The sequence below is a fragment of the Meleagris gallopavo genome, chromosome 2 (assembly GCF_905368555.1).
Source record: "Meleagris gallopavo chromosome 2, MGAL_WU_HG_1.1, whole genome shotgun sequence".
NCBI lineage: Eukaryota > Metazoa > Chordata > Aves > Galliformes > Phasianidae > Meleagris > Meleagris gallopavo.
Window position 1 is genome coordinate 21230787 of NC_139405.1, and position 11859 is coordinate 21242645.

The 11859-nt window shown below is 44.1% G+C and overlaps 1 protein-coding gene across 2 annotated transcripts; it reads right to left on the bottom strand.

Moving 5' to 3' along the window:
- Nucleotides 1-292: 292 nt before the first annotated feature.
- ATF3 (activating transcription factor 3) lies at nt 293-9298 on the bottom strand. Of its 2 annotated transcripts, none has more exons than XM_085219274.1 (4): nt 8891-9298; nt 4669-4829; nt 3810-3917; nt 293-3203 (listed from the first exon to the last, which is right to left on the bottom strand). In XM_085219274.1, the coding sequence occupies exons 1-4, from the start codon at nt 9024-9026 to the stop codon at nt 3006-3008; spliced, it is 603 nt and encodes a 200-aa protein (XP_085075400.1). In that variant the 5' UTR covers nt 9027-9298; the 3' UTR covers nt 293-3005. The 2 variants fall into 2 exon arrangements, with proteins under 2 accessions (XP_085075400.1, XP_085075401.1); XM_085219275.1 differs by having other exon boundaries at nt 4669-4912; nt 8891-9029.
- Nucleotides 9299-11859: the final 2561 nt, after the last annotated feature.

Sequence of the window (11859 nt, forward strand, 5' to 3'; positions counted from 1 at the left end):
ATAACTATCAGCTGGTTGGTTGTAAGATTTGGAGGGACTCAGAAGTTCTAACTTCCCATTCCTTAATCTAAGTCTAGACCACGAATGAGAAATTAGCTGAAATCCACGATCAACCTCTTAATAACAAAGCTTTGTTTATATCTTGACAATCAGCGGGCAGTACCAATATCACCTGACGGGATGCTTAATTTTGAAAACCTATAAAACGTGTTTGTTTTCTTTTAATACTTTGATTTTTATAAGCAAATGAAATTGCTCCTGGAAATTGAGAATGAATTAAATGACACATAAGTAAATATATATTATTTTTTTATTAAAGTATCAAAACAAACTTGAAAATAGAAAACAAACTGCTTTTAATGCATTTTAAAGGTTCTCCTGAATAACGTACACTTTTAGAAAACTCATGCAACATACTGCTCCTGTCTAGCTGTTCAAACACTCTTTATGGATATAGTCAAATCAACTTGAGTACCATCACTTCTACAGTAGCGTGCAGGAGCACGCACACACACACACACATACAAACAGTAGGAAGCAGCTATGACTCCACATACAAAGAAATAAAAATAATTATCTTCTGACAATAGTAGTGGCACCCATTAACATTTGGCATGCTAAATACATAACATCAAGCAACAAAAGCATGACGCCAGCGTCATCAGCGATATGGTTAAAAGCAACCATACAGATTCCCTAAAGGAGAGACATTAATTGTGTCATTATATTCTAGTCTCTGCTGGATCACTTTGTAACAGCATAGGAGGCAAACTCTTTTGTCTGCTGGTATCTGATGTGCTAAAGGCAAAGCCAAGGAGCACGATACCATCATGAAGCCTCAGTTATGTACTCCCATACTACAGAAGTCAGACATCAATGAATACTGTTTGACAAATTTACTGATAACACACTTCATGTATATCCATCATCTGACAAATGACCAGCCCAGTTCCCCATGAAACTTCCCCCTGCTGCAGAGGCTCCGAACTCTGCCTGCAGGGCATTAATAAAAGTCTCACTGAAGTCAAAGGCAGCTCCTTCCAACATACAGAAAGAAAACAGATTCTCAGGACAGAATCAGACCTAGTGTGTTGTCTTTTTAATACATTCATTTTTCAGATATATGAAGTACATAGCTTTTTAAACATGATATAGGACATTACAATATATCCAGATCTTAGTACATTTTTCTAAGTTCTGTTGCAGAATATAAAGATCATATAAGGATCAGGAGTGATATCTGATACATTCAGCCAGGAATTGTAGAGGAAGAAAATTATGGCTGAGGTATCTTTAAGTTTAGCCTTTAGAATAAAACCACAAATTCAACACTGCATAACTGGTGTAAAATATTATTTACTGTAAGCTCCATTTAAATTGTGATGTTGAGCAGCTAGACACCATTGATCAAGATATAGAATTTTGAGAGGTATATTCTCTGCACCCAATCATTCAAGATACTCAAGTGCCTCATCCGTGGAGATGATGAAGGTTAAGTGGTGTCTCTTGCAACTCGTGAAGTTTAGGAATATATAATATTAAACACCAAGAGATGAAAGTAAAAAGACAGCACAACACTTGTGTTTTCAGTTTTATGTTGCTTGCAGTATTTATTAACTTTACTCATTATGATATTAGTGATAAATAAGGATATTTTCTTTTACAAAAAATTGTAAGGATATACTTTGTAGGATTAAACAGTCTGAGAATTTCACAGAAACATCAGAATTTAAACACTCATAGCTCCAACTGTATTGTCCAGCAGCTCTTCTACCAGTTCAAAAACATCTAAGGTTAGTATTTAATAAAAAAATAAGAACAATTATTCACTACATCAGAACTCTTGTCTCCTTTAGATTCTAAGTAATACTTTTGATTGACTGTAGTTACCACTCAAACATAAAATAAAAGTAGCTGCAATCATAATTTTTCCCTCTGAATCATCTGGCAAAAAAAAAGCAATCCTGACAAGGACGGAAAAAGCTTTGTCTACGTCTTACTCCTGACAGCCATCTGTATAACCAGATCACTACAGGCCATGGAACCTCTTCTGTCAGTGAGGGTTAAGGCTTGTAAGATTAGATCCCAGATGATTTTGTTGTTTTTTTTTAAACTTTTCATGATTCATGAACCTGGGATTCAGTCCTGCAGTGCTTTGCTTGGGCAAAACCATATCAAAATCCCTTCATCGCTACTTCCTTCTTTCCAGTGGGTCCAACTCACCCAGTTGCCAAGTGATGGTACAAAATGCTCTCCTGAATGCAAGGAAAGACTGTACTTCCCAAACGATAATAGGTGGGGTTCCAGCTCCTAAAATACCATCTTAGCTACATGGATATTTTGCAAGAAACCTTTCTTTGTCACACCTACTAGGACTTGTCAAATTCAGTCTCTGAGATGAGTCATAGGAAAAAAACCACACAAGTGTTGTGAAAAAAGTTACAAAGCTTAATTGGAACTAAAGGCTTTTTGTGTGTTTGTGTGTGTGTGTGTGTGTGTGTGTGTGTTAGGTTAGAATGCAAAATTACGTATCAGTACATTCTGCCAGAAACCATCCTCCTGGAAACTACAAAACTTTAAAAATACTCTGTCTGCTTTTCCTGACAGCCACAAGGAAAAGTAGTGTCCATCCAGCACAGCTGTATGTACCATGTGCATCATCGAAGTCATAGTGTTCTAGCACAAACGTCGTGAGTGCAGATACTGTATACTAGCAGAGAGCTAAATCTTCTGAAGCTGTTGTCTGTAGCTCCTAGGAACAGCATGTATGACAGGTGCAAAACCTATTACGAGGCAGAAGGCTCTTCAGTTTGACCGAGACCAGATCTTCCAAGGGGAAGAATCTCTGACAAGCCAAAAATGATTCTTTCTGCTTAAGAAAGCAATCTGCCCTTCCTAAACGCTCTTTACTAATAGAATCCTACACATAAGTCAGATCCTCTGTGGATTCTGTTGCTTATAGTTGTTGAAACATACTATAAATATTTCCACATTTGCCAAATCACTTAACCTTGTAATGTTCCTTCTTTGATCTGTTGAATAAAAAGATTCCTTTCATCTTCAGGTGTCCTTCCATTTTGTGCCCGAACTATACAGGTGGGCCTGTGAAGATTTAGCATGTATATCAAATGCTGCTTCTCATTCTTTAGCTCTTCAATCTGGGCTTTTAATTCCGCATTGATAGTTTCCAGCTTTTCTGATTCCTAGTCACAAAGTACAGACACAACTATTAGAGTGAGCATTTCAAGTAGTTAATTGCAGTATTTATCTAATAGTTGCAGTTTTTCATTGGTGGAAAAGCATATGGTTAGAAGTTACATGCTCTTAGTGTGCCATAATGGTGAAACTATACATTCCCCAGTTGATAATAGTCTTAAGAACAGATTAACAGTTGCCTTCTTCGGCCTTTACAGAAGTGTAACAAACACTGAAAAGCCAAATTCAGATTTATATTCACTTACAATGGCAGGCATCCAAAGTAATGTTTCTATCTTCTATAAGATTATTTTGAGTCAACTATTGACCCGAAATTATTTATGCTACTTACTAACTCCCCAGTACACCATATCACATATCTGTAAACTTATATGAAGCCAGCTAAGTAAGAACATAGCTTTCTGTCAGAATGCCTGGATACAGAAACAAACACAGCCCTTATGCTGCTGTAAAATAGTTTTAAATGGTAGCAGATAGGGTGAAGAAATGTCATCTTGTTCACGGTACAATGACAGACAATAAATAAATAAATAAATAAATATACATATATATATATATATATACACACCAAAGATTTAAAGCCAGATACTTACTTTCTGCAAACATTCTGTTTTTTCCTTCTTTTTGTTTCGGCACTTTGCAGCAGCAATTTTGTTCCTCTCCCTTCTTCGCTTTTTTCTTTCATCCTCTTCAGGAGAAAACTGTCCCATAAAAACAGATACACACAATCCATAAGATGTTGTAAACACTTTGCCTATATTTTGATAACTTTGACGTATTTAAAAGCAACACACTGCTGCTAGTGCTCACATCATGAGTTACATAAGGATGTGATCTGACCTTCCTTGCACTATTGTAAAATGGTAGTAACTCCATTTAAATTGTCAATAAAACCTGACTGACGTTTGGATGAATGTAATGGCTCATTGTAAATCAATGTTACCCCAAAAAAATTGCCAAGTGTTCTTCCTAGGCTGCATGCCAAAAAGGGGGTACTGGGCTCAGACCCAGGTGTTGCCATTTCCCTAACTTTATCTGTTTCTTCATTTTATAATACAATGTTTTCCATTGGGATTATTGTCTATCTTAAATTAAAAGCCTAGTGGTTAGGATGTAGCACGGGAAGGACAACTGCTGTGACTTATTTCAAGTTCAGCCACAAGTAGGCAGAGAAACCAGATTTAGCACTTACTCCAATCACTGTCAAACACTGTCCTAGCTCGTAATTAAAAATAAAATACTAACTTACAGACTTCAGTGGAAATCACAAATACCATAGGAATTTCCCAGAAGCGAATAACAGAAAACCAAGCAACAGGCTTAGAAGGATCAAATAAACTAACATGTTTAGATAGTGGAGAGGGTTGCTTGTATTTGACATAATTAGTGCTCTTCTGGTGCAAGCTGCTTAGAAACTGAGCATTCACCCCAAAATGCTGCTCAGCACCATACCTCTGTTTTCATGATTGATGTTTCCATCGGCCTTTCAGACACTGTCACCGTATCCAAAGTAGAAGACATCCTGTGGGACTGACGTTTGTTTTGGATGGCGAATCTAAGTTCCTCTTTCACCAGTGGGGTTAAATTTGTGAAATCATCAAACCCCAGTGACCCTGCAGGAGACAAGGTGGGAACAATTGCGGAGGCGCTGACTTCTAATGCAGACACCTGGCCAGTGTGTTGGACCATCATTTTGCTGAAAAGTAAAAAAAGACAGGAAAAGCCTTTCAACAGCTGTAGAGAGGACGTAATATCTCCTAGAGGTATATTTCATACTGTGAAACAATATATTTCTTGCATTGCTTCAGCCCACATTCCCTGCGTACCTGTCTCTCATGAGAAACAGTTCAGAATTTTATCACTAGAAAAAGCTTTCACATCAGGCTCAATTCAAGGCAGCATTTTAAAACAATAAGCAAAAACAGTAACCAAAGAAATATTATTATTATTATTTAAAACACTGAATTATCTCTATCTTCATAGCTACCCCACCACAAAATCACAGCTTGAAATGGACAGAGCACACCTTCATTCATCTCAGCTACACTTCAGTAAAGATTAAAGAGTTTCGAAGAAGCTGAAGTTTGCTAACAAAGACAGAATCAGCTACAAAATGCTCACCACGTTCAGTTTTACAAACAGACAGAAAAATATGTCTCGTTATAAACTCCTGAAAAGCAGTTCACAATCAGAGCTGTCAGAAAGGTGGAAATCTACACATGCTCTGGAGCTTTGAGGGAGAAACTGAGATAGAGGGAAGGAGTAATGAAAAATGTAACGCCGATTGTTTCCTCCCTTTACACTCATAAAATCTGAAACTGTCCTCACGTGCCCTCAACAACAAGTTTTTAATTCTTCAATATTTATGGTCAGATCTCCTGCTGATATAAAGCTGTGTAATCAAAGAGACTTTGGCTGAGGCTTTGGTTAATGGGGCACCCATGGAGGAACTCCATTTCTAGCAGTTTTCCCACAGAAATAAACCAATCTGACAGTGGTTTTTGCTTTCCCCTTTTTAGCCATCCTCAGTTTTTTAGCCAATTTTGGAAGAGGCGGAGAGGCACCCTACATGGTTGGGGAAAACTGGTAACTCCACTGAGGGAGAAATGCACAAGACTCAGCAGTCAGTCACCCAAACACCATGGGCAACCCAGCACAAACCATCCATCCCTCAGCAGAGGAGAGAGAAGAGGTCTGGAAGAGAGCTGAGCATTTTGCATGGCTGGCCCACGGGACAAGAGGTGCAAATCCATAGGAAAATAGATTGTATTACCTCCTCTAATCATAAAGCAACTTTTGTTCATTGGATTTTGCTGTATTACTTTTCCTGCTTTCCTTATCATGGAGGTTTTTGAGATTTTTGTTTTCTTGGATTCCTTTGGAAACTACATGACACGTAATCTATTCTTGTTTAGCGTTGTAAGAATTATAGCCAAGTCACTGTAATTAACGTAGCGCAGATAAGCAAATAGTTGCCTTGGGACAGCAGTGTGGGTAAAGTTAAATTTCCATGTGGACAACCCCAAATTGTGCAGTTTTCTATTTGCTACTACTGTGACATGGCAAGAAATGGTTGGGGTCACGTGCCTTGACAAGAAGATAGATTTCGCTCAGAGAGATATCTAAAAATATACTGTAAATCCACATCGGTGCAAATTAGAGTAGAACCCAGCTCCTCACTAAGCGAGGTAAACACAAAAATCCAAGGGCAGTGAACTGCCAGAAGTCAGAAAATCACTTGTCCAGCTGCAAAGGTTTCCTCACTTTGAGTCTCAATGACCACAGAAGAGCCAAAGATTTCCCACATCCCAGGAGTGAAATGCTGAAACCATTGAAATCAAAAGGAGTTTTGCTGTTGACCTCAGCGGGCCAGGACTTCACCCTCGGTTGTTAAATATGAGGAAATTATTCAGAACAATTTGTTATTCAGAAAGACCTTGGGAAATTTATGTAATTCTCTTCAGAAAGCCCCTGCTCATGAGTCACATTTAAAGTACTGATACAGTTTAATCCTATAATCTCAGAAAGCTGGCAGTTACTTTTTTCCCCGAGTCAGAAAGGCCCTGTGATTTCCAGCTGAACTCCTGGCATTATTTACCATTTCTCAACATTCAGCCGTTCAGCTCAGTGAAACAAGCTGACTCCAGGTGATACCGAGCCCCCCGCTGTTCACAGAATTTGGAGCTGTGCTCCCTGACTGCCAGACTCCTCCGCTCCTGCTGCTGCCTTCATTCAAGACACTTAATTCCGTATAATTCAATCAAACCAGGAGTTTTCAATTAACAATAAAACCATTTCTCCAGCACACGGAATAATTAATTGGGCCAAGCATTTCTCAGCACAGGGGGGTTTATTCATTTATATTTCAGTTTAGGTCAACTTTTAATTAAAGTCAGCACCAGAGGAAACCAAGAGTGCCCGTGTCTTAGTAACGTGTCTGAGAAGTGCTTACCTCCCAGGCAGTGCTATTGCTACAAGCCCTAAGCGTACCACGAGCCCTGCTGTAACGCCCTCAGGTTTCTATAGATCTATGGATCTACTGATCCATCTTCGGTTTGACAAAAAAGGAAGGGAGGCCACCACTGGGAGGGGAAGCCCAGAAAGAGTAGTGCCCTTGCCTGCACGGCTCGCTGACCTCCCAGGCACCCTGACAGCATCTCCCTTTACCCACACTTTGGGGTGGGGGTCCTGGCCCCAGCCCACCACAGCTGGCAGGGTTCCTTGTCCCAGGCTGACTCCCCAGGTGCTTGGCAGCGGGGCTGGGGCCGGTACATGGCATGGCAGGATTCCTTCCAGTGCACGGATGAGGTGGTCGGGAGTGACAGGGATATCAAAAATAATTAGCCTGTGTTGAAGCCAATGGTAATCCAAACAGATTGGCTTTCCATAACAAAAGGTAGATGTTTTCCAATTTCTGAGGAACAGATCTACTTTTAGAAATGCTTTACAAGGATGGAGATTAAATTTTCCTAATAAACCACAACAGCTTGCCCCTTCTTCCAACTTCTGCAGAAATTGTTCCTCTGTCTATCAGTTTTCAAGAGTGGCATGCCGCTCTGCCCTAGGTCTGCATAGCAATAGGGACATCTAGCCCCAAACTACGATTACATCTGGGCTTCCTGATCCTATATGTTTACATCATTAGACTATGTACATGGATGGCAGCTCTGGTCTATTTTGAGGACTTCTGAAGTTACTGGAACTGAAGGTGTCGAACATTTCACGGACCCGATCCATAAAGGCACAGCTTGCTCCCGCTATGAGCTCACGCTTCTTCACTTTATTCTTAGTTTGGCAATTCTCTGGGGAACAGCTCTGCTATCGATGGTACCCTCGGTTTCAGGTAGATTCAATAAACTTTGCTTCCGCCACTATGCTTATTTGCTCTTTTGTTAGTGGCTATTTCCATCCTCACCAAATCTACACATCTTCTCTGCCGACGTTTTAGCTTCGGTACACGATTCCTAGCCGTGCACTTCTGTTAGTTATGCATGTTCCCGAACGACTGCTTGGAGTCTTTCCGCTCAGCTGCTGACGGCTGACTGTGTCTCTCTCTCGGTTTTGCTTCTTCACACGAATCCCCTTTTCCTCCGGTGCTGATGCAACAAACGCCGATAACCATTGAGGTTAATCTTAAACAGCATTAAGGGCAATTACAGTTCACAACCTCCGTGCACGCCGGTTGACCTTAAGCTTTCTGACATCCCACATCACTATTGAATCACTTTTCGCCGGCTTCCAACAGCTCAAACGCGAGAACAACCCATTTCGAACGGGCAGCTCCTTCTCTCTAACAAGTTTTCTGTCGAGCCACGCCTGCCTTGCTTAGGCAAGACTTTGGCGACCGGTCTCCGTATCGGACACCGGCACAGAGAAAGAACCGAGCGAGTCCCCGGCGCTCTTCCTCCCGAGCTGCCCGGCGCCCCGCCGGCAGTCGGAGCGGCAGTCGGAGCGGCAGCGCGGGCGGTCACGGCCGGCATCCCCTCGGCCCCCCGGCGCCGAGCCCCGCGCTGCCCGCCCCCGCGCGGCGCCGAGCGGCACGGCCGACCCGGGGCAGCCGCGGCTCCGTTCGGGGCTCCGCTCCCGCCGCCGGCCGAGCGCCGCGGGCAGCCCGGGATCGGGCTCCTCCGGTCGCCGGCCCGTCCCTCTCCCCGGAGCCGCCCGCGGTTCCTACCTTCAGTCCGCCGCCGGCCGGCCGGGGCTGCTCGCCGGCTCCGCCGCGCCCGCTCTCTCTCCCGTGCCCGCTCCGCCGGCGGGAGAGCAGCGCCCGCTCGCGCTCCCCGCGCCTCTGCCTCTCGCAGCGGTTGCATCACTCCCCTTATATAGCCGAGCGGGTAGAGCTGGTATTTACTCTGGCGGCGAGTCCCGGGCTGATGTCATGCTATTAATAGCTCCCGGAGGGCGGGCGGCCGGGCGGGGGGGCAGCGGGGCCCGCGGCGGTGATGCAAGGCTTCCCGCCGCACCGGAGGCGGGGCGGCGCGGCCTCGCGCTCCATAACAGGAGCGCACCGAGCCGGGCCGTGCCGAGCCGGGCTGCCGGGACCCCGCGGGACCCCCTCCCCCCGGCGGCGGAGCGCCCCGTGCCGGCAGCGCCCCGCGGGAGAGCGGCGCTCGGCACCCGGCGCGGGGCCGACCTCCCCCGACGCTCTCTCTTCCTCTTCCCCTTTTTTTTTTTTCTTTTTAACAGACTTCAGGGGGCGTCCCGACTTCTTAGGCGTGCGGGACGCCTTGTTACTTTATCATAAATCGGAGTCCTTCTCACGGCGCGGAAACGGTCAAACTAAGTGAAGGCAGCGCAGCTTTCGAAAGAACTAGAAAACGGGAGCCTCCTTCTCCCCAGACTGTTGAACACCCCCTTCCTAAAAAAAAACCGAACCACCCCGCGCTCTCTCCGTGCCGCTCCAGCTGACGGCCAGAAGCTCTTCGCGTTTCGGGGCGGGGGGCTTCAGTTCTTAGCCCGAGGAAACGGGAAGGAGCCGTTTAATTAAATTCCAGAACGCTGAAAATAAATAAATAACTTCTCCCCTTAAAACAGCACAGCACGCGATGTCGTTCTGGTTTCGGGGAGAACCAGAGACTCCCCGTAGGAGACAGGGGAACGTGCTGGTGGCGGTGGTGAAGGGGTTTTGTTTTGTTCTTTTTTGTTCCCATAGCTTCCTGGTTCGGCAAGTGACAGCAATTGCCTTCCAAAATGCTAGAAAATAGACGAATCAAAAAAGCACTTATCTGAGAGCACGAGGCTCACAGAGATTTGCACAGCGTTATCCAATACGATAATATTCCATCCTCGGTTCATACAGACTTGTTATCTTTGGGTCTCCCTGCTAAGCATGGGAAGAGCTTGGAGACTCATTTATTCACCTATAACACAGACCCCGATCAGCCCTCCAGACAATTAATTCATTTCGCAGTGTTCATGGGGCTGCATTTGGTAACGGGTAACATGTCTCAAGTGGGAAAAGCTGGCATGTATTGATAGCTTAGAGCATTTAACCAAGGACATGGATTTCTAACATTAGTCTGAGCCCATCTATACCTCACCTCTGTGCACTTGTGTCCACACGGTGTATGTGTGCATACATAAATGCGCACACTGCCCACCCAGACGGGAACTGTACTCTCAGCTTTTGAAATGTCACCGTGTTAGCACGCTCAGCTTTGCAAACACAGCGTTCCTATTTCAAATTTAATTGTCTGCCTTGGGGAAAAAAAAAAAAAAAAAAAGCAGGAAAAAAAAAAGCAGGCAGATCTGTGCTGTTGGCTCTCCTCCTGCAGAAGGTGCGGCTGCTCGTGCTCCCCAACGGTTCCATGCACTCTGCAGGCACAGGAGCGAGCCCTGACCCACCTGGCAGCTGCTCCTGCTGGAGGCTCGGGAGCTCACTTATCGATAAATCAAGCTGAGTTCTTTCAAAACATGGTTATTTCTTAATCTAGGTAAATCAACGTCAAAAATAATGCCAGGCAAAGGATTTGCTTTTCAAAGCTTTACATTTCAGCTGGGCGCACTCTAAGGAGCTCACGCTACTTTGGAGGCATAATGTTATAATTCATGCCGTGTTCAGAAACAGCTGGCATCGTTTTTTTCAAGCCTAGAAGAAAAAAAAAAATCCCTCTCAAGCAGAGGCCAAATGTGGGAAATGTCTTCCCAAAAGATAATTGGTTGGAAAGTTCTGAGCATGAAGTTATTGTGGAAACGTGTTAGCAACGTTAGTTTGAGTGGTCACGACCAGGTGCCTGCTGTAATGCTGACAGAGATGTAGCAACTGCCCGCTCCCCTGCACATAGCTGCTCCAGAAGGGGGAATTTATCCGGAGGCTTTTCTGACCAGCAGGACAACGTCACAGAACGATGGAGGTGGAAAAAAGCAAATCCCTTATCCAAAGTGAGCAGAAGTACCTTTGAAATGCAACCATTGCTATCCAGTTGTTTAAAGGTCACTGACATTTGCTCAATAATCACAACACTTGGCTGAGTAGACGGATGATAATTTTGCTTTGAAATCATACTACATTCTACAGACGTAAAGCCAATAGTTTTGTTTGCAATCCAGGGCTTCTTCCCCGCTGCTGGTCCCACCACTCACTGCGAGCCACACTTGGAACTAAGAACTGACAGCAAAACAGTTGTGTTAACTCCTGAACCACTTCTGGAGCAAGAGAGCCCCTCCCTGCAAAGCAAACAGAGATTGTTCCCTGTGCATTTCAGATTAGGCCACCGAGACATGTCCTGGCTTGAAATTCTCCTGAGAAAAAAGAAAATGAAACCACAGTGAAAAATAAACCTGGCTCCATTGTGTCACACAGGTCTTACGGTGCTCTTTAAGAACAAGTTACCCTCACCTCCGTGAAGATGTAGGATCAGAGTCCTGTTCAAAACCAAATTAATTAATTATTGAGACTATCCGGAAGTGAGAGTAAAGACTGGTCCAGGCACCAGATGCTCTGATGCTCTTTGCCAGTTTCATTTTCCAGCATCTCAGGAAATATCTATTTGCTTCCCTCTCAAATCTACCAACCCTTTTCCATTCCATTTTTGTGCCGGTGTCAGAAGCTTCAGGGGACAATCTCACTGGCCAATGGCCACTTCCTGTAGCTGAAATTCCTGTTAAATTTCTGCTCTCCAGGTACAGCAGCTCATCACCAGC

Coding starts and splice junctions, on each gene's coding strand:
- ATF3 (XM_085219274.1), bottom strand. CDS start 9,026: ATGCAACCGCTGCGAGAGGCAGAGGCGCGGGGAGCGCGAGCGGGCGCT. Junction 3,918..4,668: donor CATCAATCATGAAAACAGAG/GTATGGTGCTGA, acceptor TTTATGGGACAG/TTTTCTCCTGAAGAGGATGA. Junction 3,204..3,809: donor AAACAGAATGTTTGCAGAAA/GTAAGTATCTGG, acceptor CTTTGTGACTAG/GAATCAGAAAAGCTGGAAAC.